The sequence below is a fragment of the Lepidothrix coronata genome, unplaced genomic scaffold (genome assembly GCF_001604755.1).
Source record: "Lepidothrix coronata isolate B3197 unplaced genomic scaffold, Lepidothrix_coronata-1.0 Scaffold1, whole genome shotgun sequence".
Taxonomy (NCBI): Eukaryota; Metazoa; Chordata; class Aves; order Passeriformes; family Pipridae; genus Lepidothrix; species Lepidothrix coronata.
In genome coordinates this window covers 10,155,256-10,177,895 of record NW_016690181.1, presented here as the reverse complement: position 1 = coordinate 10,177,895, position 22,640 = coordinate 10,155,256, and the positions used below count along the sequence as shown (strand labels likewise).

The following is a 22,640-nucleotide window of genomic DNA, read 5'->3' as shown; positions in this document are numbered from 1 at the left end:
GTCTGTCTGTCACCGTCAGCTGGCTCTGCCTTGACCACCACAGATTATTGAAGAGGAATGCCATATATAAGCTCTTAGTTGTTCTCCCAGCTCTATCTCCCATCTGCCAGACTCCCAAGTGCTCAGTGAAGCTGTCCTTTTTCTTCAGCTAATGCTGCATTTCTCTGAAGCTGTAATTTCTTAAAAACTGGTACAGAGAACAGATCCAGAGGAAGGTGGATTTAAAAATATTTAGAATCACACCAGTTCAACATGTGACTACATGATTTCTCAATCATGTAGTGTCTTTACATGGCACTTGTAAAGGGGCATTGCTGGCAATAAACCCACTTATGTTGTCCAGTAATGTTCAAGCTGCACTTGCTTGTACACCAGCATGATCATGTGCAGGCAATTTTCCTATCTCTCAGTTATCTTGTGCTTCCACTTGTTGGCTCTTCAGATGCAAAATAACTTCACTCATTATAATCTTAATTTAAATAATCATTTTATGTATTACTTGTGTAGGTACTTTTTACGGATCCCTTTGAACTGGTGGAGGGACTTGCAGGTCTCTACAGACCAAAGATTGGAACTCACCACTATTTTCAAGCAACGTGCTGAGCCTGAATTTTTGCTGTGGCCATGCCCTGAATTCTTATCACTGCATCACTGAAGATTTTATGATAACAGGAATGGAAAGGGTTTTTGGCCTTCTGGCACCTACTCCAAGACTGAGTTTGCCTTTGAGCATGAATAGTTGTCCTAAATTTAGAGGCTATTTACTTGTGTTGTAAATGTTCAGAGGAATGACAGGGCAGCAGGGCTGTAGCATACTTGATGTGGCATTTGTGTGGCGCAGAGGAGCCAGGTCTCTTGAGACTCATCCACTAGACCCAATTGCCTTTTTGAGAACTTGGAGAGGAGGCAGGTTGAAATGGGAAGAGCACCAACATCTCCCATGGGTTTCCTTTGCCTCCCCCTGAGTGTTGCCAGGGGTTCTTTGATGACTTTTAGACCTCTTGTCTCTCTCTTGCACTGCCTTCAGAGAGTGTTTTAATGACTCCATGTGTTCTTAGTAAGATGACTGCAAGCTTATTTGTCCTGCTGAAACCTTCCCTCCAGTTCCTTCAACTTGGCAGCTCCAATATCTTGGATAGCAAGACTTCTCACGTGAACCCTGGGTGAGTCACTTCACCTAACAGCTGTTCTTACTCATCACATCTTGCAGTTCAGTCCTTGCATCCAGGACTGAAGGTCAGTGCAGCCACTAAAATAACAGGTCCCAGATACGCACCGGGGCCTTTTGGTGTGCTGCAGTACTGATACCAAGCTCAGCTTCAAGATGAGGTCAGCTTTCCATCTCTCCATCCAGGGCAGTTTCTCAAGACACACAAAGTCAAAGGGTATACCTGGTGTTTGTTCCAGATCAGCACAGGCCTGCTTCTCAAGTCTTTCTGTCTTGGCAGATGGCTTCACATTGAGCAGTTGCCCTTTGCAAACTTTTCTGCCCAGCCAAAGTGGGATGTGACCTGGTAACTGGAGTGTGAGCTGGTGCTAGCACCTATGAAACTAGTATCTGTTTCCTGAGCTGTCCTGGAGTAGATCTGAGGGGTAGGAAACTCGTTTAGGAGAGAGATCATGCTGGTGCAAGAAGAGGCCTCCATGGGACTCCCCTTGTGAAGTAATAGGGCAAATGGCTTCTGCTCTAATCTAAGCAAGTTGCTGTTTTTTGGCCTGGAGAAGCTCTCCAGATCAGGAAGGCACTTCTCTTGCTGCCCACAGTGCTTTTTGGAGGCCTTTCTCCAAGTCTTTGCTCTCACAGAGGCAACAGCAGGTGCTTGTTGTCTTGACTTACTGTAAAACATTTCTCGGCAAAGCAGGCCAAAGTTGCACGATGCTCTACTGGGAGTGGGGGACCAGGCAATTCTTCCAGCGGTATGGAGAGCCCAAAGGAAAAGGGGAGTAGGAAAACTGGGTGTGTTTCTTCTGCTCCTACTGCCTGGAGGCAAGAGCATCCCCACCTACTTCCCTGCTCTTTTGTCCTCTTGCTTTCCAGTAATACCTGCCACTCCACTCACTTCAATCCTTGCTTTGGAGTCAGCAGCTATGTTGGCTTTTCCTAGTGTGGCTGAGCCCAGGCAGACAGAGGGACAGTTGCTAGAAGCAACTGAGTGTCTGCCTGATGTTTTTGGTAACTCTTTTGCTTTGCATTGAGGTGATCTGGTGACTGATGGCAGCAGGTAAATCTGGAGAGAGAGAGAGCTGCCTCTGGCACACAGTGGGACTTTTGTCCCTGAGATAGGAGGGTTGGTTCTGCCAGCTCAAAAGAAGCTCTTGAGTGCTGAGCCCTCTCCCTCTTTGGAGAGTGAGGAAGGTGGCTGCATTTTCAAAGCCAGTTTTGTCTTCTTGACTGCTGTTGTGTGGATCTCTTGCAGTATCAGAATACAGGACATTGCCGTAGTCTGAGGGGCTTGCAGGATTGTCCCCTGTGACATTCTAGCATGGTCCTGTTGTGACTCCTCTCCTTGCAACTTTATGGGTGACTACATTGGTTTGCATGGGTAAAAGATGTGGTGGGTAAATATGTATGCTAAGACACTGGACTATTTTTGTTCAAGGCTTGTTTTTTTTCCTAAGCCAGAATGTAGTCATAGGCACAGGGTGTTTCTCAGGCTACCAACTGTGGTTGGAAATCCTGTCTGAAGGTGAAGAGCAAGTCAGTGATGGAGCTGGGATGAGAGAGGGCTCAGGAGCCTTTACTGCTGATCAGGAGTTTTGTTCCTCTTTTTCCCCTCTGTGGGCATCCAGGTAAATCTGTACTGCCACCGCCTGTGTTTGCAAAGCCAAACATCTCTATAACATGCCCTCAGCCAGGGAACTTGTCTGTTTCTTTGTGGCACGGGGGAGATGGTTTGAGGTATTCTCTCCTCACAGGGTCTCACAGTATGAAGAAGGTAAGGCTCCCCAGACTGAGCCCAGCATGCAAGGAGAGTGGAGGCTGGATATGGGGGCAGAGTTTGCCTGCGGTTTTGCAAGAGTGCCAGCCTGACTGTTTTCATGGCGATAGGAGGGGGTGGAGGGGGGACACCCATCCTGAACAACTGGAGGGAAGCCACACAAGACAGGTTGTGGAGGATGGAAGGGACTGTGGGAGCTGAGGGTTCTTGTGGGGGGCTGTCAGGAAGGAGTTTCCTCCATGCTGGGGCTTGGCATCCCTGTTTCTTGCAAGCTGCGTGGGCACTGTGCCACTGAGCCTGTTCCCATGGAAGGGAGAGGTGTGAACAGCCAATGGTGCAGGCGGCTGGCATGGCACCTCCCCATGGGGACTTTGGCCTTTTATCATCTGAGGCAAGGGGGAAAACTCCACTGGCTGGACTTGGTGCTTTCAAAGCTCAGGGTGGTATGGGGACAGTTGAGCGCTGACCACAAGGCAGGTGAGTTTGTGAGGCAGGTGAGTTTGCGTCTGCAGCCCCAGGGCTTGTGTCTGGTGGCAGAATGGTACAAAGGGGCTGCACTGTGCCCCTGCACAGCTGGAGAGGGGACAGGCTGTGAGGGTGGGGAGCATCCACCAGCGTGTTCGTGTTCGAGAGCTGCTTTGTTTTCTTGAGGACTAATGCCTTGCCTGATCCTGCAAGGAAATTTATGCCTGCTTTCAAGTGCCTAAAGGCAAGTGAACTGCAGAGAACTGACACCAATTCCCTCCAACCTCTTTATCCCAAAATGTTCTGAGCAGCATAGAGCCAAGTTGACAGCTTCTCCCCAGGTGAGATTTCCTGGTACCGACTCCTCCGTGCGCTCTGTTCCTGTCACACATCTAGAAAGCAGCTTCTCTCAGGAAATATTTGCAGCTTCATTTTGCACTCTTTAAACCTTAATCATTGCGATGGCCGCTTTGCTTCAGTCATTAGCAAAATTGGGCAGAGTGTCCGCACCTTTGCTCTGAGAAGGAAAGTGTTGTGCTGATTCCAGAGAGTTTCTCCTCTCCCAGTGGGTATTTGTTGCTGATTGCTTCCCCCACCTTCTCTGACTATGAGCAGTTGCGTGGCTATGTCCTCTTGACACAGTGGATGCTGGCATGGCTTTGCTCCCTCCTCTCACCCTCTGAGCCCTGTTTCTTGACATCAGCTTCTCTCACTGGTCCCTGAGTTTTCCTGCTCTCCAGACAAATCAAAGTATGTGGAAGGGAGTCCTGGCTTCCCCTTTTGCTATTTATTCTCAAGTCAAGGTTGTAGTTTGGACATTTGCTTTCAGTGACAGCTCCCAGTGTGTGCTGGCCTCCAGTTCTATCTCATTCTTGCCTGACTGCTCTGCACAAATGTTTGTGCTGGCATGAAATCAGGGATGGGAACACGTTTAAGTGTAGGGAGAAGACTGGTTTGCTTTCTTCAGCCACAGCACCCGCTGACGTTTGCTAAAGGTGTTCTGTCAAGACGTCAGCCTGTGTGTGCTCAGACAAATCGGCGTGTCCAGCATTCTGCGCCTGAGAGGATGTGCTCACCTGCAGTGGAGCTGCTGGGGAGCAGAAAGCTTGGAAATGGGAGGGCTGGCAGAGGGCAGAAGCAAAGAGCTGGCTTCTGGGAGGGCTGCAGGGTGCTGCTGGCAGGACTGGGGTAGCTGGTGGACTGGGAGTCTGTAGCTATCTTGGAGGATGCCAGCAGTGGCTCTGGCAGCCTGTCAGGGGAAGAGTAGGAGAAGGAAAGTGCTGTACTCAGGTCAGAGTGGGTAGAGCAGTGGCATCTGGGGGTAGAGGTGGCAACCCACATCCACAGGGCAGTGTGGTGGCACTAAATGCAGTGAACATGGTCAAAGAGGTTTGAGTAGGCTTACCCTGTTCCTTCTCCTGTGATGTCTTGGCTTGAGGAGATGTTGGGTGCCTGTATCTCCAGTCCAAGCTTACTAGTGTGACACATGGTACGAGACAAGATGAGGTCTGTGTGTTCCCCTCCATGCCCCACGCTGGGCTATGATTCTCTGGTAAGCACTTTTCCCTCACATGATAAGGCGAGAACCAAAGATTCAGAGTTAAACCCCATGTCCCAGGCTGGTCAGGAGAGCAGATGCAAAGGTTGGCCTCAAGAAACCCTTACTGTGTGAGTAGTGTATGTGGTGTTTGGCAAGGCAGGGGCAAAAAACAGCACTGCTTTGCCAGTGGCTTAGACTGTGAGGACCAGATACATCCAGAGTTTGCCAGGGTTGCCTTGTGGTATCCCACTCTGGCTGCTCTGTCACTGTCTGGAGCTGGCTTTTGGGAGGTGAGAAAAGGGAGAGGCAGGGTTGAGGAGGCTCCTGGGCTATTTACATGTGTCAGTGTGAGCTTTGGGCTGTTTGCACCGCTTCTCTGCCTAGCACGGAGATGATTCCCTCTGCTGCGGTGTGTGTGTGGCTCTGAAACTAATTTGCTCTATCATTTTAATAAATGTAAAAGGGATGTCCTGGTGTGCAAGTAATGGGGCATTAATCCATGCCTAGCTGTGTTAACAGCACTCTAGGAAGGAAATACGCCCATGCAGTTCTCACTGTTAATTATGGGATGTTTAACTTAGGATCCCCCTTCTGTGATGGCTGCTCAGCCTTTTTGGCTTTTAGGTGAGACTCTGGTGGCTTTCGTTTGCCCTGCCCACCCCTACCATTTTCCTCACAGCTCCTCAGCTCCTTGTGCCATGCAGATTCCCAGTTCCAACTGTGAGTGCCATTGTCCACCTGGCCATGAAGTTTAACCATATAAAGCCTTTCTGAGGCATCAGCAGCTTTTTGGTGTTGCTGGCTTGTCTGCTGCCCCAGTGCAGGTGCTGGTGGGAGATTTCCTAGGAAGATGCAAGCCTTGCTCCCTGACCCTGCTCCTATTATAGGAAGCCTTGGAGCTACATCCTTGCTTGGCTGCTCCTATAGGAAGCCTTGGAGCTACATCCTTGCTTGGCTGCAGATGCTTGCCTGCTTTTATTTGCAGCTTTTGGCTCCTTAAAGCACTGTGGTTTTGGGGAGATATACTTGGGTTGTTATTTAATCTCTTTTCTTTCTAGGTTAAATGTATAAAGTTGTTCTGAATTTGTTTTTTAAATGTCCTATAAAATCACTGGCATTCTCTTCCAATCTGGTTTTCCACCTCTTAGACTGCAGGACTGTAGCAGCTATTTTCTTGCCCTGGAAGCGACTGGGGTCTGGCTCTCTACAGAAACTCCCTGGACAAGGTGCTGGGGGCTTCATCATTCACCAGCTTTTAAAGGACTTAGGGAGTTCTGTAGATTACAGCAAAGTGCTCAGATAAAAGTTTGCAGTGACTTTGGGTTTGTTTTGCAAATGGTCATTCGTTTGAGCTCTGTTTAAACAAACAGAGTTCAAATAAGCTTTCCACTTCAGTGCATTAAAATCCCTTAATTCATTAAAATCCCCTCTCCACAGACGTAAAGACCTCTGCTGTGCCAGGTGCTGTTTAAACAATTATCAAGTGCTGGTGTCTGCTGTAAAATGATCACATTGTTCACTTCCAGTTGGTCATCCACGAGTTGAGTGGCTTTTGTTAGGGGAGATGATACTAGTCCTGGTATTTGCTGGCTGTACAGCCAGCACCGAGGAAACTTGTAACTTTGCCCAGTTTTAAACCCAGGAAGGTTGTTTTTACCCTGTCTTGCTGTGCAGCTGCAGCAGGAGTGTCTGTTCCCTGGTGGGAAGCAGGAGCAGTTTTCCGGCTGGATCAGACAGCTGGGAAGGGCTCTGTAGTTCCTAGGCAGGTAGACAGCTGAAGCCAAAAGTCAAGACAAAAAAGGGAAGAGAGAGCTAAACTCAGCTCTCCCAAGTCCCTCTTGGTTCAGAGGGACTCCATCGCCCTACTTGTGTCATCAGGTAAGAAACAGCCCTGTGATACATTTGTGTGTCCATATTGGTCTCTCACTCTTTGGCTACCTGGCAGTGGTGAATATTGTCAGCCTTGCTGTCTTTTCTTAGTGATGCCCTTTGTGATGGGTGCCTGGCTTCCTGAATGCCTCTCTACAGGAAAGGGTGCAGCAGGGGCAACAAGGGGGAAGTTTTCCCAGTTTGGTGCAGGCTATCAGTACCACTCAGTACATATATTTTGTCAGAGCTGCCTCAATAAACACAAATATCCTATTGAGGGTGTAGACATTACCATGTGTCATGAGTTTTTGTGGCTCAGGGCTTGTTTATGCCAGGGTTACAGGCTTTCAACAACTGATCTGCCTATATTTTTATATTTTGATCTTATTCTGGTTAAACTGATAGAAAATTAGATTAACCTAAACCAAACTGCTCTCGTGGATGTGCATATGAAAGCACATGAAAGATGTAAGTGATTTTCACTCGGAAAGCACAGACTTAGCTGATCTGGAGATTTTTAAGGTCTGTGTCCATAGATAAGTTGAGATCAGGTAAATTCTCTGAAGAGGGGTCACAGAAGATTTAACACTGTAGTGCAGAGGGTGAGGTTTGTGTGCAGTGTTTTGAAGAGGAGCTCATTTCCTTAGTGAGCTCCGTATGCTGGTCTCTCACAGCTTTAGTTGAACGTGGGACTTCAGAAAAGGCAGTTTCAGTCTCATGTTGTCCAAGAGTGAGAGTGTACAAATGGTTTCATACTGTCCTATCCTTGGCATTTGATGTCATAGGGAGGGGGAGCAGGTCAGTGCTGAACTCCTTCCCGTACTTGTTTGCACAATCACTAGCTCTTTACACTTTCAGAGGCCTCTTATTCTCAGGAATGCTCTGGGACTCAAGCTGTATCTTCAGAGCAGAAACGTCAGCCTGTGTCACCTTGTTGGATGTGAGATTCTGCATGGCTTAGGAAGTTTGCAGTTAAGGGGCAAATTTCATTCCAGAGGCAATGGGCAAAGGTATGTCCTCTGCTTCTGGCTCACCATTGAGGTGACAGGTAGAAGGCAAGAGGGAAGAAATTGGCTGAGTGCTGCTGATATACCCGCTGAAAGCATAGGGCATCTGATTCCCAGGCTGGAGGTGAGGAGGCAAGGATGTCTCCAGAAAGCTGAAAGCTGTGGCTGCTTCTGAAATTTTCTCCGGTGCCCAGATTTCTTTGTGTGGCAACTTCTACCAGCTCTCATTAAACAGGAGCAGTTAGGAGTCTTAGAGAAAGCTGGTTCCTGCAGTCTTGAAGCTTCAGTGCTGTGCCAACACAGCTGAGCTGAAAGGAGTGGGCCAAAGGGCAAAGTCACATCAATAGCTTGAGGAGGGACAGACACTCTTAAAAGACAATGTGGGCACAAGACTCAACAGGGGCTCTCTGTTTGGGCTCGGGAGTAGAGGAAGGATAGTAACCTCTGGAAGTGCAGCTTTTTGAAGACTGTCCATTAGAAACAGCACATATGTGTTGGAGGGAAGTGCTGAACAAGTCTTGTAATGACATGTGATTGTTTTGGGGTAGCTGGACCTGCAGTGGTTTGGGGATCCATATGGTATGGCGCGAAACGCTCCTTAGAGTTTGAGAGAAGTGACAGACACTGCTGTCCTGGATGCTGGGCAGAGCTTGTGCCCTGCCTGGCTGCTGCCCTTCCTCACGTGCTGCTAGAGCCTGATGATTCTGGCATCTCTTCCCTCCATATGTCCCTGTATATTTATATACACACACACATTTGTAAGGCTTCCTCTAGAGCTCAGTCTCCTCTCTGAGGAGATCAGATGCTCCCTTAAGTCACTTGTTCCTCAGCTGGCCTGACCCTACAGCCTGCCCAGTAGCACCTGAGCTTCAGGAAGAGTGTAAATGTCTCAACTTTGTGTCCTTGGTGTCTTTCTGTCCTTTCCCAGGAAGAAACTGAAGTGAAAAAGACGTGACTGGAAAAGAACAATTTGAAGGAACGGATTCATTTCTTAACAAGAACAAGTTTGAATTAAATGGCTGATAAACAGATCAGGTAACTTTTAAAAAATTTTTTGAGTTGTTGGTTGTCTTTCAAACTTATTTCTGTTTTTGACACAGGAGGTTGGAGGTAATCACCTGATCATCTCTTCCAGCTTTAAACAGTTTTGATTTCTTCTCTGCTCCTTTCTTTATCTGTTTTTTTTCAGCCTTCTCTTATTTTCTCTCTCTGCCATGATGTCACATCTCTGCTTTCTTCAGTTCTTTTTTCTCATTGCCTTTTTCTTTCTGCCCTCTGCTTTATATTCTGCACAAGTGTGTTCCTTTTTGCTTCCTCTTTCAAAGGTCACCTTGACCTGCTGACTTCAGCTGCTGGCATCAAAGGAGCAAAGCCAGCTCCTTGACCACCCAAGGATGCAGCACTTGTAATTACAAAGTCCACGTAGCCTTGTGCAGCCTTGTACCCTTTTAAAGCCAGTCAGTGCTTTGAGTGATTGCAGGAACATGAAGAACCAACAATGATTAGTGACACTTAAGTGCACAGCAGGAACTTTAGAGCATTAGTCCTGGCATATGGAAAGGATTGATTTGAGTCCTTCCTGGAAATGAATTGGGATGTGTTTTTGGGAAAGACAGTTTTGCCCTCTAGCTTCCTAAGAGCTGTGTCAGATGGATCTGCACAATCTTGCATGTAGTTTTAACTTTCTGTTGCTTATGATAAGTGCTTGCCTGGATAAGTGACTCCTACATGCTGTGGGATTCCTGTGGGGTTTTTTGTGATGCTTTTCTAGCATCTGCTTTTCCAGGTTACCAACTCAGGGCAGGCAGAGTCAGTGGGTGAATGAAACCTGGTGACAGAGGGCCAGGACTTGGCAGTGCCTGAATGCTGCAGGCAAGAGGGCTGGCCCTTCTTAATGCTTACCATGGTGAGGATATCTTCCTGTATGCCTGTCTGCTGCAAATGTGAACAGTCCTGAGCTGTGCTGACAGTAAGACAGCATTGTGAAGTGTTCATGTGCCTAGGTATGCCTGTCATTGGCTACTGCCTTTGGAGTGCACTTGGTAATGTTCTTGCACACCATGAAGGGCACGCTGAGATTCACCTCCATGGAGCCTGACAGGTGTGTGTTCCTGATAGCCTCAGCAGAGCAAAAGGACCAGATGTCTGTGGCCATTTGAAGCTTGGTATTTTAAATGAAGAGGAGACACGTCCTATCGGATGTTTCTTGGCCCCTCCGATGTGCTCTTGGCAGTGTGAACAGCAGCTTGTTAACTACTGGGACTAGTTAAAAGGGCTGAGGAGGAGCACTAGGAGAGGAGAACTGGGATGCCCTTCTATCCCTTCTTGTGTTAAACCGAGCAAATGGCTTTATTTGCATGCTAGCCTGTGTTGTCCCTGTTTCACTAAGCCCTGCACACGTAGGTAGTGAGAGGCAGTAGCTGTTCAGAAGCTAAATAGGACAGAGAGACCAAGCACAGTGTATTCTTATCCCATGAGAGAGCAGAGAGCGCTGACGTGAAAAGTGAGACGACTTAGTCACAAGGGAGAAAGCTTTTTATTCAGGTGCAGTGGCCTTTCTCTCATGTTATTCTCTGTGCCTCAAATCCCTCATCTCTCCTGATTTGATCATCTCCAGTCTAGGTGACCACATGTCTGCGGCAGTCACAGGGAGCCAAGCCAAGGAAATCTGTTTAAGCTTAGAGTGTCTACCAAACACCTCTCTCCTTGCAGCATGCATCTCTCACTCCTTAGTAGAACAAGATTGATAGCAAAAGACTAATATCAACAGCAGAGGTTTGGTACAAGGTGAGATCAAGGGCATCGTATTTCAGTGCATGTGGAACGTAATCTCATTGTCTCACCAGATACTGCCCCATAGTCCATCCGTACTAGTCTTCCTCTGCAGTGTGCATGGGGGAACCTGGATAGCTGGATTCAGGTGTGATAGTGTTGTTGAGCAAGGGTTTCTCCTGCACAGACACAGGGAGAGGCCCTCTGCAGTGCACGTTGCCTAAATTTTTGGCTTGTTCAGGCATCAGACTATTCCCCTTTATTGCTGTGGTCTATGCTGAAACTGGGCAGTCTCTTGCACTTATAGTAGCAGCAGGTAAGATCTTTGTGTCTGTGTCTCACTCCCACCTGATATAAAGCCTGTGATGATTTCACTGTTAGAACAGGTTGAGAGAGGCCTGCCCTGGGTGTTTCAGGGACACTGAGAGAAGTGATGACAGTGCTGAGGATGGAAAGGGGCACTCGTTGTGCCTCACACTCTGTGACCTGCCAGCAGTGACTTCAGAGCTGAATCTGGGGAGACTGAGGTGATCCTGTCTTGAAATACCTTCCTTCCCAATGGTGCCTCTATCCTGACATGCTTTTATCTGGTCTCTAACCTCCTTTTTCAGGGTGACTGTGGGTTAAATAAGGAGGGCTCCATGATGTGAAGCTTACTGTTTGAAATTGTCCCATGTCCTGAGAACAAGTTGAGCGTAGGAGTTTGCAGGCAAATCTATTCCCTTCTCAGAGTGTGGCGCAAAGATCCCTGAGGCAACAGAATCTCAAGATGGTGAGATCTTGCAACCTGGCCCTGCACTGAGCTCATCCACTGATTTGGGCCTGCTTTCCTAACACACTGTGCTTGATTTAATCTCAGCACTGTCTTGTTTTGAGTTGTGGGCTGAGCTCAGATCTGTCTGCCTGTCCTTGGCACCTCTTCTTCCAGCTGTGCCAGCCCTGGGGCTCAGTGTGCGTTATATTGGTGCAGGTGTTGAGGAGGAAAGAGCTTTGGCTGCAGGACAGCAGAGGCTGAAAGAAAATTCATGGGGTGTCAAGGTCAAGCTTAGCACTAGTGGACAAAGACTTATATTTTTTTTTCCACCCCTCTTTTGTCTGCTTTCCTCAGGGAGACCTCAAGTTGAAAGCTTGAGGCTCCATATCCTGCCTTTTCCTCAAGCATGGCCACTGTGCAATTGCCCCTTGATGCAGAGTGCTCTGCAGTGCTGTTGGGGGGTAACTTGTTTGCAAGGCTTCACCCCACCATGCCATGGCCAGCTTCACCACTGCTGCTTCCAAAGGGTAATGCAGTCTGTCCCCCATCCAGAGCAGCACATCACTGTCATGAAAGGCAGCATGCCTGTTCCCCCTGTGGGAGGACTAGGCCTTGCTGGCTCAGTCATCTGCAACCTAGGACTGCTGTCAGCCCCCTCAGTTTAATATCCAACACATCCTGTGTTCAGGGAGCCATATCTTATGCTTTATTGGAGGGAGCTGACTCAAACACGCTTCCTTTGTCTCTGCGTGCAGTGGTTTATTGAGCATATAAGTGCAGGACATTTTTCTTAATTGAATTTGCTGGGAACTCGTGTTTAGCTGATCTGGCTTTCACTCAGTGCCACTTGCAAGAATTCCCCGTGGGAGCACAAGGGCGAGTGGAAAAAGCCATGCATTTTGGAAGCACATGCAGCCAGCCAGGTTTTGATTTCCCCAAGAGGTATGAGCTCACGTCTCCACATCTGCGGCCGTGCAGGCTGCCAGTCCAGCGGTTTTGCGAGGCTACTGCTTTGTGTGTGTTCCCCTCGCCCTGGGCGGTGGGTCTGGAAACAGTTTCCCGTGGTTGCAGCCGTCTGCTCCTTGGCTGCCAGCTGGGTGCTTCTGCCGGGCTCGTTCCCACATGATGGTAGCAGCTGACATGTCACGAACCTCTCATTAGCTTCGTATCTGATTGTGGTGCAGGAAAGCATTTGTCAGTAAACCTGCTGGCTCAGATGCCATCCGGCCCTAACTAAAGGCTGTCCACATGGTAGATGGTCCAACACTCTGTCTTTTCTCCTGTTGGGACAACAGAAACCCTTGGGTCCTGGGGAATGGGGTTTTTCCTTGCTCTTAGCAGTGTGTGGGCTAGCTGTTTGGCTCCACTCCACTCAGCAGTGGTTGTTCCTGATGGTATGTGCTGCTTTCCCCACCTGCCCTGTTTATACAGCGGGAGCCAAGCTTTGCCTTGGGGCAGAGCTCCCTTCGTGCCGGGGAGGGACAGCCTTTTCTCACAGTGATGTATTAACTCTGGTCATGCAAAAGAGCTCAGTTCTTTCCTCTTTCCCTTCCCTGGTGTTACCCAGTGCTAAGACATCTGTTTCTGTCTATCTCATCCTCTTACAGTCTACCTGCCAAGCTGATCAATGGAGGGATAGCTGGGCTGATTGGGGTCACCTGTGTATTTCCCATTGACCTGGCAAAAACTCGCCTGCAGAACCAGCAGAATGGCCAGCGGATGTACACCAGCTTGTGAGTACCACCTGCATGGGCAACATCCCTTGGGGCTTTTGGCAGGGAATCCTTCCTCTTTGTTACCTCTTTCAGGTGAGTTCAGCATTTCTAGGAACTGGACTGTCCTCAGGAAAGCCAGGGGACAATCCTGAAGCAAGCTGTGCTTGAGGAGATAATCCAAATAGAGCAGCTATTGAGGCTGCTGAGCTGAGCAGATGAGATCTCTGCAGAGGGCACACCTGCTTGAATTCCTTGCTTGGGAGCAGAGTGTTCACTGCTGTCAGAGCTCAGGACCAAACCACAGGGGGTCCCGTTCAGTTCTCTGCTGAGCCGCAGTCAGGCGCATGAGGGAATTTCTGCCTGTCTTGTATTTCCATCACTCTGGTATTGGAGATCCTTCCTTTGCTGTGTCAGTTTTGAAAAGACAAAGCAGTCTTCCATTCCCAGTCTAGACTGCTGTGTGCGGACCTTTTGAAGGATCACAGGTTGACACATGCTGTGGTTACCCCAGCAGTCCTGTGTCCAAAAAAAACCCAAGTGCTGCAGGCTGTAGGAAAAGAAGGCATGAGTATATCCAGCCCACCAAATTCCCCTGGAGTTTGTGTTGGACTCATAGGGCTGTGTGTCTGCTGTGGGAATGCACACCACACAGCACAAGATGCTTCATCCTAGGAACCAGACACAGGCCTTAGTTTTCCAAAAGTACTGCTGTCATTGAGGGGGAAGAAGGGACTGGGATGGGACTGATGAGGTCTGTCCTGTCTCCCTTCCACTTTGTTTAGAATTTGAGGCAGAGTGGGGATAGGAAGAAAATGCTCTGTATGTTGATGGTTTTAGTCTCTGTGCCTCCTTGCTCTAACTGATGACATTTAATGATGCATGAGCTTAGGCTGTAGGCTCTGGTGCTTCCCTTGATAGTTGCCATGCTCTCTGCTCCCTGCATTGTTTGTGTGCCCAGGCTTGTTGGCAGGATGCAACTTCCCATCTTGCCTTGCCTCTCCTTTTGGTTGTGTTCTGCTCCTGCTGCAGATTGCATCTCCTCCCTGAGGATCACTTATCCCCCTGATCTTACAGGTGGCAGCAAGAGGAGTATGGGCAGGATGGAGAACTTGTAGGCTCCCCTTGGGACTGCGTGCCAGGATGCCTTGTCCCTGGAGGGAAGCTCAGTAGGAGAGAGGCTTTTATTCTCCAGCAATTGAGCACAGATCTGCTCCATAGCCAGGAATTGCTGTGGGATGAGGTGCTGTTAAGGAATACATAGGATTTACCCCGTATATTTGAGCTGGCTCCTTCTAAGAAGGGGAAAGGATGAGCTTTCCTAACAAAGGCTGCCCAGTTACAGGGGCTTATTTTTCTGAAAGTACTGTGTACCCATCAATACCAGATCTCAAAGGTGTCTGCTGAACACCAGGACGGCAGCTAGTTCATTAAGAATTTTGCTGTCTTACTTTAAGATAGCATGCCTTGCTTCTGCTCAGCTCAGGAGACCTTTAGCATCAGGGGAACCTTTCACTTGAAAGAGCCAAAGACGCTTTGGAGCAGTTCTGAGGGCTGGAGATAGCTGGGATTTTGGGCTGTCCTGCCCCAGGTATGTTATGTATCATTTTAGTTGGCTATTGGCTCCCTTTTCCAGGAAGAGAAAAGAGCTGGGCATGGCCTTGGCTGCATCTTGTTCTGCTGCAGCTCGAGGGGCTGGAAGTGACATGCAAGTGACATGGTGAGGCAGCAGGGCTTCATGAGTGTGATGGGAAACAGCTCTTCCCAATCCCCTCCCAGCCGCGGCTTGTTCAAAGCAGCACCACTGGCTCAAGGAAAAATGCCTTGTCTCCAGCACTGCAGTGGAAGAACTTGATGGGAGGGATGGAAACTTGATGGAAACTTGATGGAACTTGATGGAACTTGATGGAAAGGTGCACTGAGATTTCTGGGGCTTGCAAATGTGTTGAAGGAGCTGCTCCAAAGAAGGAGATGGGTGTGTGCAAGCTGCAGGAGCTGGGGTGGAGTGTGTGAAAGATGGGATCCCAAAGGATGTGGAGAGTCCCAGCAGAGAGGGGCAACGCATTGCTGTGACTGGTAGCAATGCAGGATGGGCTCTTCACAAATAATGTGGGGTACCCTAGAGCAGTCTTGACCCAGGTAGGGACATAACACTCTCAAGGGAACTGTGTATTTCCTCCTTTTCCACCTCAGCACTACTACAGAGCAGAGATGAAGTTTACTCCTTGTGTTGCCAGATCTCTTAAAAATGAATTCTTGTTTTCATCAGCCACACTTCCCTTATTACTGCTTAAAAGAGCCTTTTGGTTCTTAAATTATGTATACATGCATGCATTTGTACCTCTCTCTTCCCCTATGGCCATAGAAGTACCTGTCCCTTCCCAAACACCCTAAAGCCACCTTCAGCCAACATCCAGGCTTTGTGCATCTGTGGTTCGGAGAGGGAAACTCTGCCAGGGGATCTGTGCTGCCTTCTTGAACTGCGCCTTTGGATTTGCTAGGTGTGTGTCTGTGCCTTCAAAAGCCTTTGTGCCATTCCAGCACTCTGCATAGATTTCCCATTTGCAGTAAATATATTTGCAAGAAGGAAGGTGCCAGTTTTCCCCTTGGAGCACGGCACCCTGCCACGCTCTTCCCAGGGCAAGAGCCTGAGTGCTGGCTGCCTGCTCTGGGACCTGATGTGTTAAAAGTAAATGCTTTAATCTGTGTGGGAGGCCACAGATGACTGAGTGCTCAGGTCATCTAGTGTTTGTGTGTGTGCCTTGTGTCAAATTTCATGGACTAAGTCAAACAAGCCAGCATGGAGGGTTTTGGCCCCCCTTATTTCCCTTCCAGAGCTGGATTTAAAAATGCATACATGGGGATCTGCTTGTTAGAGTATCTCATGCGCGTTTGCCACAGGGGACCCTGGATAAACAGCCCTCGCAGTGACACTCTTCCCTTTTGTGTTTCTAGAAAGCAGACAGCGTGTGCAGGGTGAGCCGGGGGTTTCAAAGCCCCTGTGAATTAGGGGTTGAAATTGGACTCAGGCCTCAACAATGGCACATTCAGAGGCTGACGCAGTTCCCGTCTCAGCTCAGGGTTTTGCTGACAGAATGCAAATGGAAACCACTCCAAGAAATTTGCTTTGTTTTTCTCTGTTCTCACCCACCTTTGAGCTCCTGCGGTTCATCTCTCTGTTTTGTTTGCAGGTCTGACTGCCTCATTAAAACAATTCGGTCGGAAGGCTACTTTGGCATGTACAGAGGTAAGTAAAGCTGAGTCAGGCACAGCAGAGCTTTTGCGTTGGAAGCACTGGTGCGTAAGTGGGAGGAAAAGCTCTGTTCTCTGGCATATGAAGCAATAACCTAGCAGTATCCTAAGAGGTTGAACATTGCAGCTGTTTCTGAAAATAACCTACTCTGTGCAGTTGTCTGCTAAGCTATCCATCATTGAGGGCTTGAGCCCTCCCCGTGTTGTTAAACCTTACCATTTACTGATGGTCATCTGTACTAGCAGTTTAAGTGAAGCTGCTGGACTTCGTTTCAGGACTCTATGTGTTTGTTTCACAGCTTGGGCATGGTAACTTTTGCCAGAGGAGCAGTAGCAAATCAACTCTTGAAGTATCTTATTTTGCGGTTGATGATTGAGTTTATGTCAAAGCCCACCACCAACATGGTCAGGCCTGATGTCTCTCAAGCATGCTAAAGTGCTTTGTTCAAGTATTAAGACAAGCAGCAATTAAAACAAAAATAACCTGCCCCCAGAAAAGAACTAGCTTGAGGTGGTAAGAAAATCAGAGGTTGGCTCACAGTGGAGCTTCAGCTGTTAGGTCATTGTGTGTTGACTGTGGGGGGAAGTGGCAGGTCCACGAAGCCCCTGGAGAGACTGGAGCCCCTGGAGCTTGAGAAGTTTGAAATATTGGATAGTGTTAGGCCTTTCCCATTAGAACAGTGAGGCTAATTAAATGTTCCCATGGACACGGCCTTGAGTTTTAGGGAGTTAGCTAGAAAAGGATAACAGTGCAAGGACGAAGCTGTTGACTGTGTGCAAGTGTTAAATTCCTAAGTGTTTTTGCAAAAATATATTTACATTATGTGTGTGAGAAAGTAGGGGCCAGCTAGCTCAATAAAACCTACCTGCTGCTCTGAGGCAGCAGACACCCCTTGTCTCATCTTTCTTCGTGTGTGTGTGTGTGTGTGTCTTCTTTCTTCACGGACCAAAACCTAACGACAGATACCCCACGACAGTTGACCTGCTGGAAATTTCCTGTCTCCTTGACTTAGGCTGTCTGTTGCAGCAGCGAGTTCCTCGCTGATATTATGCCTTTTATAGTTTAAACACATAATCTGTGGAAGTTTTTAAAGCTTTTGAGGAGATTTTGAGGAGAGCAGGCCAAATTCTGGCTTTTATTTGGAAAATATGGAGTACCTTCTTGACTCTCAGCACAATCCAACTGGCTTAGTTGGCACTGAGGTCTGGTTCATTTTATATACTGATAGTCAATTGCCTTCATATGCAGTTTTTATCTGAGGTGCTCAGATAGCATTCTTTGTGGCACTCATTCACTGATAAAGCCTGATTAAAGTACTACTATAATTGAGTCCTTGCTCTTTGTCTTTCCAAGCGGAAGTCCGGAGGTGCTGGCGCCTTGCTGTTGGCATGTGTAGCGTCTCTTGCTGCTTCTTCCAAAGCTCCTAAGGAAACACAGACACTGTGGCTGGCCGGCCTGGGAGCAGGCACTGGCTGCTCAGGCAGCACCTCTTGCCAAGCTTGCTGGTGGGCGTTTCAGGGGAGTGTGGTGGATGATGAGGATGGATTGGCTGCTTTGCCTGAGCTTTCCTGGGATCAGGCAACAAGACAAATAACCCTGAGGAACCCTGGCAAGCTCTATCTTCAGTGCTAGCAGTGATGCCTTCCCCTTTGACTTTTTCCAGAAGCTGGCTGCTTCTGTGTTCCTAGCCAGGAATGGAACCTGCATTAACTTTGGCTGTAAATATGCAGTGGCAGGCTGCTTGGTGGGGAGCAGAAGGAAGAAGCTGTAGGTTCTTCCTTCAGCAGAGGGAAGAACCTACATGAGAGACTGTAGGACCCATCAGGGCTTTTGGGAGAGACAGCTGAGTTCTGTAAGGCATAGGGTGGTGGAGGGGATGTGCATCACCAGGCCACTTGTCACTCCCAAGCAGAAATCTCAAAGGGTGCAGAGGATTTTGTGTACCTCTTGCTTTGTCCAGCTATGACGAGTCTGGTCAGCTTGGTCCATGTCCCTATGTCTGTTCCCTGGACTGGATAGTGGCTTGAATTTACTTTTCACCTCTGACTATTAAATGGGGAGCTGGTTGGAGAGGGCTTTTTTGAATGACTCCTGTTCCTTCCAGAAATTCATAGTATTTTGGCATGGTCAAGGTGCAAAGGTGAGTCCTGTGCCTCAGTTCTGTGAGCTGACATTAGCAGCCCTTCCCTCACTCTCAGGGAGAGGGTTGGTGGGTAAAATACATCCCAGATTCATGAAGAATGTGTGAGTGCTTTTCTGGAAAGAAGATAAAGAGATGTCTCAGCCTTGTGGACAGGGAAATATGGAAATCAGATGGTGGGATTGGTTCCTGCTCCCTCCATCTGTCCCAGTTCCCCAGCAGAATTTGCTGAATGACTCATGAGCTCTTATTTGTAGCCTTTAAGCTGAAATTGGGAGGATTATATGTTAATATGCTAAAGTGGCAGCTGCTGTTCCCCATGGAGAAGTCACAAGCACATCGGTTGTCCCTGCAGATCACTTGGCCTCAGTTGGAGGACAGAAGGGGTCTGTTTGGGTACAGCCATTCCCACTGTGTGACTTCAGGGCTCCTTCATATGCGATTCAAAACTCCACAGTGTGGACAGGAAAAAGGCTTGAGCTTGCAGGATGCTTTTCTGCAGAACACCTCTTAAGGGGTTTGTGTGGGCAGATAGTCCTTGCTTTGAATGAGTAGTCCATAGCAAACTGTGTGATGTACAAGACAATCCCAACATTTCTCTCAAGTTCTTGGATTTGTTTGGGGTAGGAAGAAGAGGTTTTTTCCCTTATGTTTTTTTCCCATAACATCTAGGTAGCAGCAGTGCCTTAAAGCTGTCTAGCCCTGTCTGTGCTCAGGGAATGACGGTGTGCTGCCTTCAGACGTGATGCCGAGCAAATGAATCCATAGTGCCTGTGGGCTCCTGGACCCCATGGGCATCAGTGGTAGGGGACCTTGGAGAGATGCTCTCTCAGCTCCCTGCTATAGTCCATCCAGAAGCCATCTAAAAATCCCAGCACATGTCCCACTGGGTAATCCCACTGGTGTTTGAAGACCAACTGTTTAGCCGTGCTGGCAGGAGCTGAAGGCCTAGATCAGGCTGGGGAAGTGCCCTCTGCTGTTGATGACATTTGGAGGGTAGCTGCAGTTTAGCTGCAGTCGTGTGGCAGCCTTCCCTGGCCTCTGCTAATAATATCTCCCACGTGTCCCAGTGCTGCACTGGGGATGACTCAGTCCCCCTGTTATGTAGGTTGCTGGTGGTGTGTAAGGGCTTCTGTAGAAATGTGTTTTAATAACAAAACCCAAAGCTCAGTGAGAAGGCAGCACTTAGAAGTTCAGTTGGCAAACAACTGGTTTTGCCCCTAGTTGATTTCGTTCTTTGTTACTTGTTTTCAAAATGGTTTTTAATGATTGCTGTTTATTTTTCCATGCTGTTTGTCTGTCTTTGCTTCTGGTACATGTAGCGTTGCCTATAGGCCAAGGTTGGCTTTAATTAGGGAAATACTCATTGGCGTGGGTATAATTGAAGAGCTTTGAGATTTTGTAAAAAGATAGAAAATGCTGTGGAAAGTATACAGCCAGCAGCTGAAGTATCTAATTTCTCCTCCTCAGTGAATTGAAGCTGTTATGGATTATTGAGGACAGGGATTATGCATTCTCTGCTAAGCAGCTTTACTGAAAATATCAAAGATGTAGTAGAAAACCCAGGTTCATTAACTTTTTTTTCTGTATATTGCATGTTTTTACCCTCTGCTTTATTTGCAATTGAAGGAGAAATTTCTGTGAAAGCCTCCTGGTTGCTGGAGGATGTCAGCATATGGAAGTGTACTTCTTGAGTGCCTTTCTTGCTTGATGGTTTGGAGTTTTTCTTTCTTTCAGTGAACCCTTTGCACTGGTGTTAGAGTAGCTGGTTTATGCTTTTTCCTTTCTCTCCTTGTTTTTCCAAGGAAATAGTTGTTCATGCTGCATGTGTACAGGTGTTGTACTTTCTAGCCACTGAGAGTGGGGCTGAAGTTATCTCCAACTTGGCATTTGAGGAAACGCTTCATGGATAGCCACTTCCACTTAAAAATTAGGCTCTGTAGATTTGCTTTGTAGATTCTGATATGATTGACATTAAAAGATGGAGGTAGAGCATGAGGGTCATGTCTGTGAGGCTTCTTTTCACATGCAAGAGCCATGGTGGGGGGGACATGATGGTATAGGAAGAACATCGAGCTGAAGCAGTGCAATCACTGGTGCACTAAAAAGTTTGCAAAAACCCAGGAGTGTGAGAGTGCTGCCCTGCTCCCTGCTAGTTAGTCTCGTGTAAAAGAGAATGGCATTTGTTGGATGTCATGGCCAGTGTGGAATGAATGCATTGGCTTAGCTTGCTACAAGGTAGCGTTATGCTGTGTTTTCTGCAAAATCTGAACATGGGAGTTGAAAGGGGGAAGATGTGTTGGGCTGCCCAGCCCCGTGCAGCAAAATCTCTCTCTTTTCATGCTGCAATTTCCTGCATGGTGGAGATATGTCTTCTGAACAGAGGATGCAGAGCCAAGGATTCTTGTGTTCTGGTCCCAGTTGTAGTGGTCCCAGGAGTCTCAGTTGCGATTTAGCTTCCTAATCTTAGGAAAGTCCCCCTAAACCTTTGTCTCTCCATTTTTGGAGAGAGGAGAGTCCATCCTGAGGAACCGATTGAGTTGCCTTTCTTCAGGTGTGTTGAGCCCTTACAGCTCTTGTCAACTTGTATTTAAAGGTCCTGAAAATGAACCACATTAGCTCTTTGGAGCCTGGTGGGGGTGCAGGACTCTCTGGCTGGTTCTCTTTGAAAAATGAATCTTTGGGACAAGTTGTTTAAATCTCAACTGCAAGCATAAATGCCTATATTTGTGTTCATTCTTGCAAAGGTGTTCATAGGCCATTAGCAAGTCTCAACTGTAACTCCATTGAAGGGCTTGGAGCTCCGTATGCTTCAGTGCAGGCAGGGAGACCTTGAGGTTATCCACTGGAGGACTTTTTGAGCCGTAAGATTTAAATGGAGGAGAATATTCTGGAGTGCTAATGTAATAGTGCAAAACCCAGTATACTGGGAAGGGACTGGCCCTTCCCTCACCCTATTTTCCCCAGGGCAGCTTGGAAGCTGCCTCCCAGCCACTGTGTTGCACTAATGCCAGTGTTCATGGCCCAGAGCAGCCGGCCAGGCCACGCAGACGTTTCATTGTGGCAGGCACAATACGGGGATTTGCTGTTTGTTGCTCCTGACAAAAGGGGTGGTTACGGGGGGGCAGGGGGGGAGCCAAGGCTTGTTTACACCCCAGGTCCCCCAGCAAGCCTTGCCATGGAGGTCAAAGGGGAATTTCTGCAGGCTGCAGTTTGTGGTGGACAAAAGCCGCTTAAACGGTGGCTGTTCTGGGAGTGACACCAAGTGGTGATACACAAGGGAAGCCACTTTATTCTAAGGGTCTAGAGCTGGCTGACTTCAGTGCAGATGAACCAGATGACTTCAACCAGCTTCCAGGTCTTTTAGTGGCTCTGCCTTTTCTGGGCTGCCTGGTAAGCAAGCTGCTCTGGTGTTTTCTGGGGAGGCAGGGAGCAGGGATACTAGTGAGAAGGGAGGGCAGGGAGGCTTTTGCCTCTCAGCATCACAAAATATTTGCGAAGGAATTGGGACAAGTTATTAATCCAACTTGTACTCGTTCTTTGAAGGATTGATCTGTATCCTTCTGAATTTCTAGGAATGCACCCTTGGATGAGAGAAGAGGATGCATGTATGCGTGGTGGGAGGCAGTAGTGAAGCTAAAGAAATTACAAAATACATATTGCAAATGGAGTAGAAATACATCTGGGGATATTTTCACAAAGCCAAGGTGTTGGGAGGCAGAAATCCTATTAATTTTCAGAGTTGTTTCTTATTTCTTAATCCATTTGGTGCACTGGGAGCTCTCTTTCATCTGTCATTGGTTTTGAGCAGAAGTTACGACACATTCCTGAAAAACCCAGTTAACAATTTCTTTATTCTCATTCTCCAATGGCCTTTTTTTCTTGCTCAGGGGCTGCAGTGAACCTGACTCTGGTGACCCCAGAAAAGGCTATCAAACTGGCAGCCAATGACTTCTTCCGTCATCACCTCTCCAAAGACGGGTGAGTAGGGAGTTGACCTTTTGCAGTCAACTTAAAAGACACCGGCTCTTGGAACACGTCTGTTGAGAAATCAGGGCAAAGGTGGAATGGGGTAGTGCAATGGCTGAAATATGAGTTGACCTTGAACAGCTCAGCTGGTGATTACATTCAGGCTAAGGATGTAATGTCTAAAATGGGAACCGTAAAGCACTCCACTGGATGACTGCTC

The 22,640-nt window shown here is 48.0% G+C and overlaps 1 protein-coding gene across 2 annotated transcripts in view; it reads left to right on the top strand.

The window, feature by feature from the left end:
* SLC25A22 (solute carrier family 25 member 22) overlaps positions 1 to 22,640 on the top strand; it is a 51,062-nt gene that overhangs the window by 15,214 nt on the left and 13,208 nt on the right. Inside the window, exons 1-5 of one of the 2 annotated variants that reach the window (XM_017812430.1) lie at positions 3,300 to 3,416; positions 8,749 to 8,855; positions 12,954 to 13,079; positions 16,250 to 16,305; positions 22,342 to 22,432. In XM_017812430.1, the coding sequence (XP_017667919.1) occupies positions 8,836 to 8,855; positions 12,954 to 13,079; positions 16,250 to 16,305; positions 22,342 to 22,432 (293 nt within the window). In that variant the 5' untranslated portion in view covers positions 3,300 to 3,416; positions 8,749 to 8,835. Of the gene's footprint in view, positions 1 to 3,299; positions 3,417 to 8,748; positions 8,856 to 12,953; positions 13,080 to 16,249; positions 16,306 to 22,341; positions 22,433 to 22,640 lie in introns of those variants that run through there. The other variant, XM_017812437.1, reaches the window with a different exon arrangement.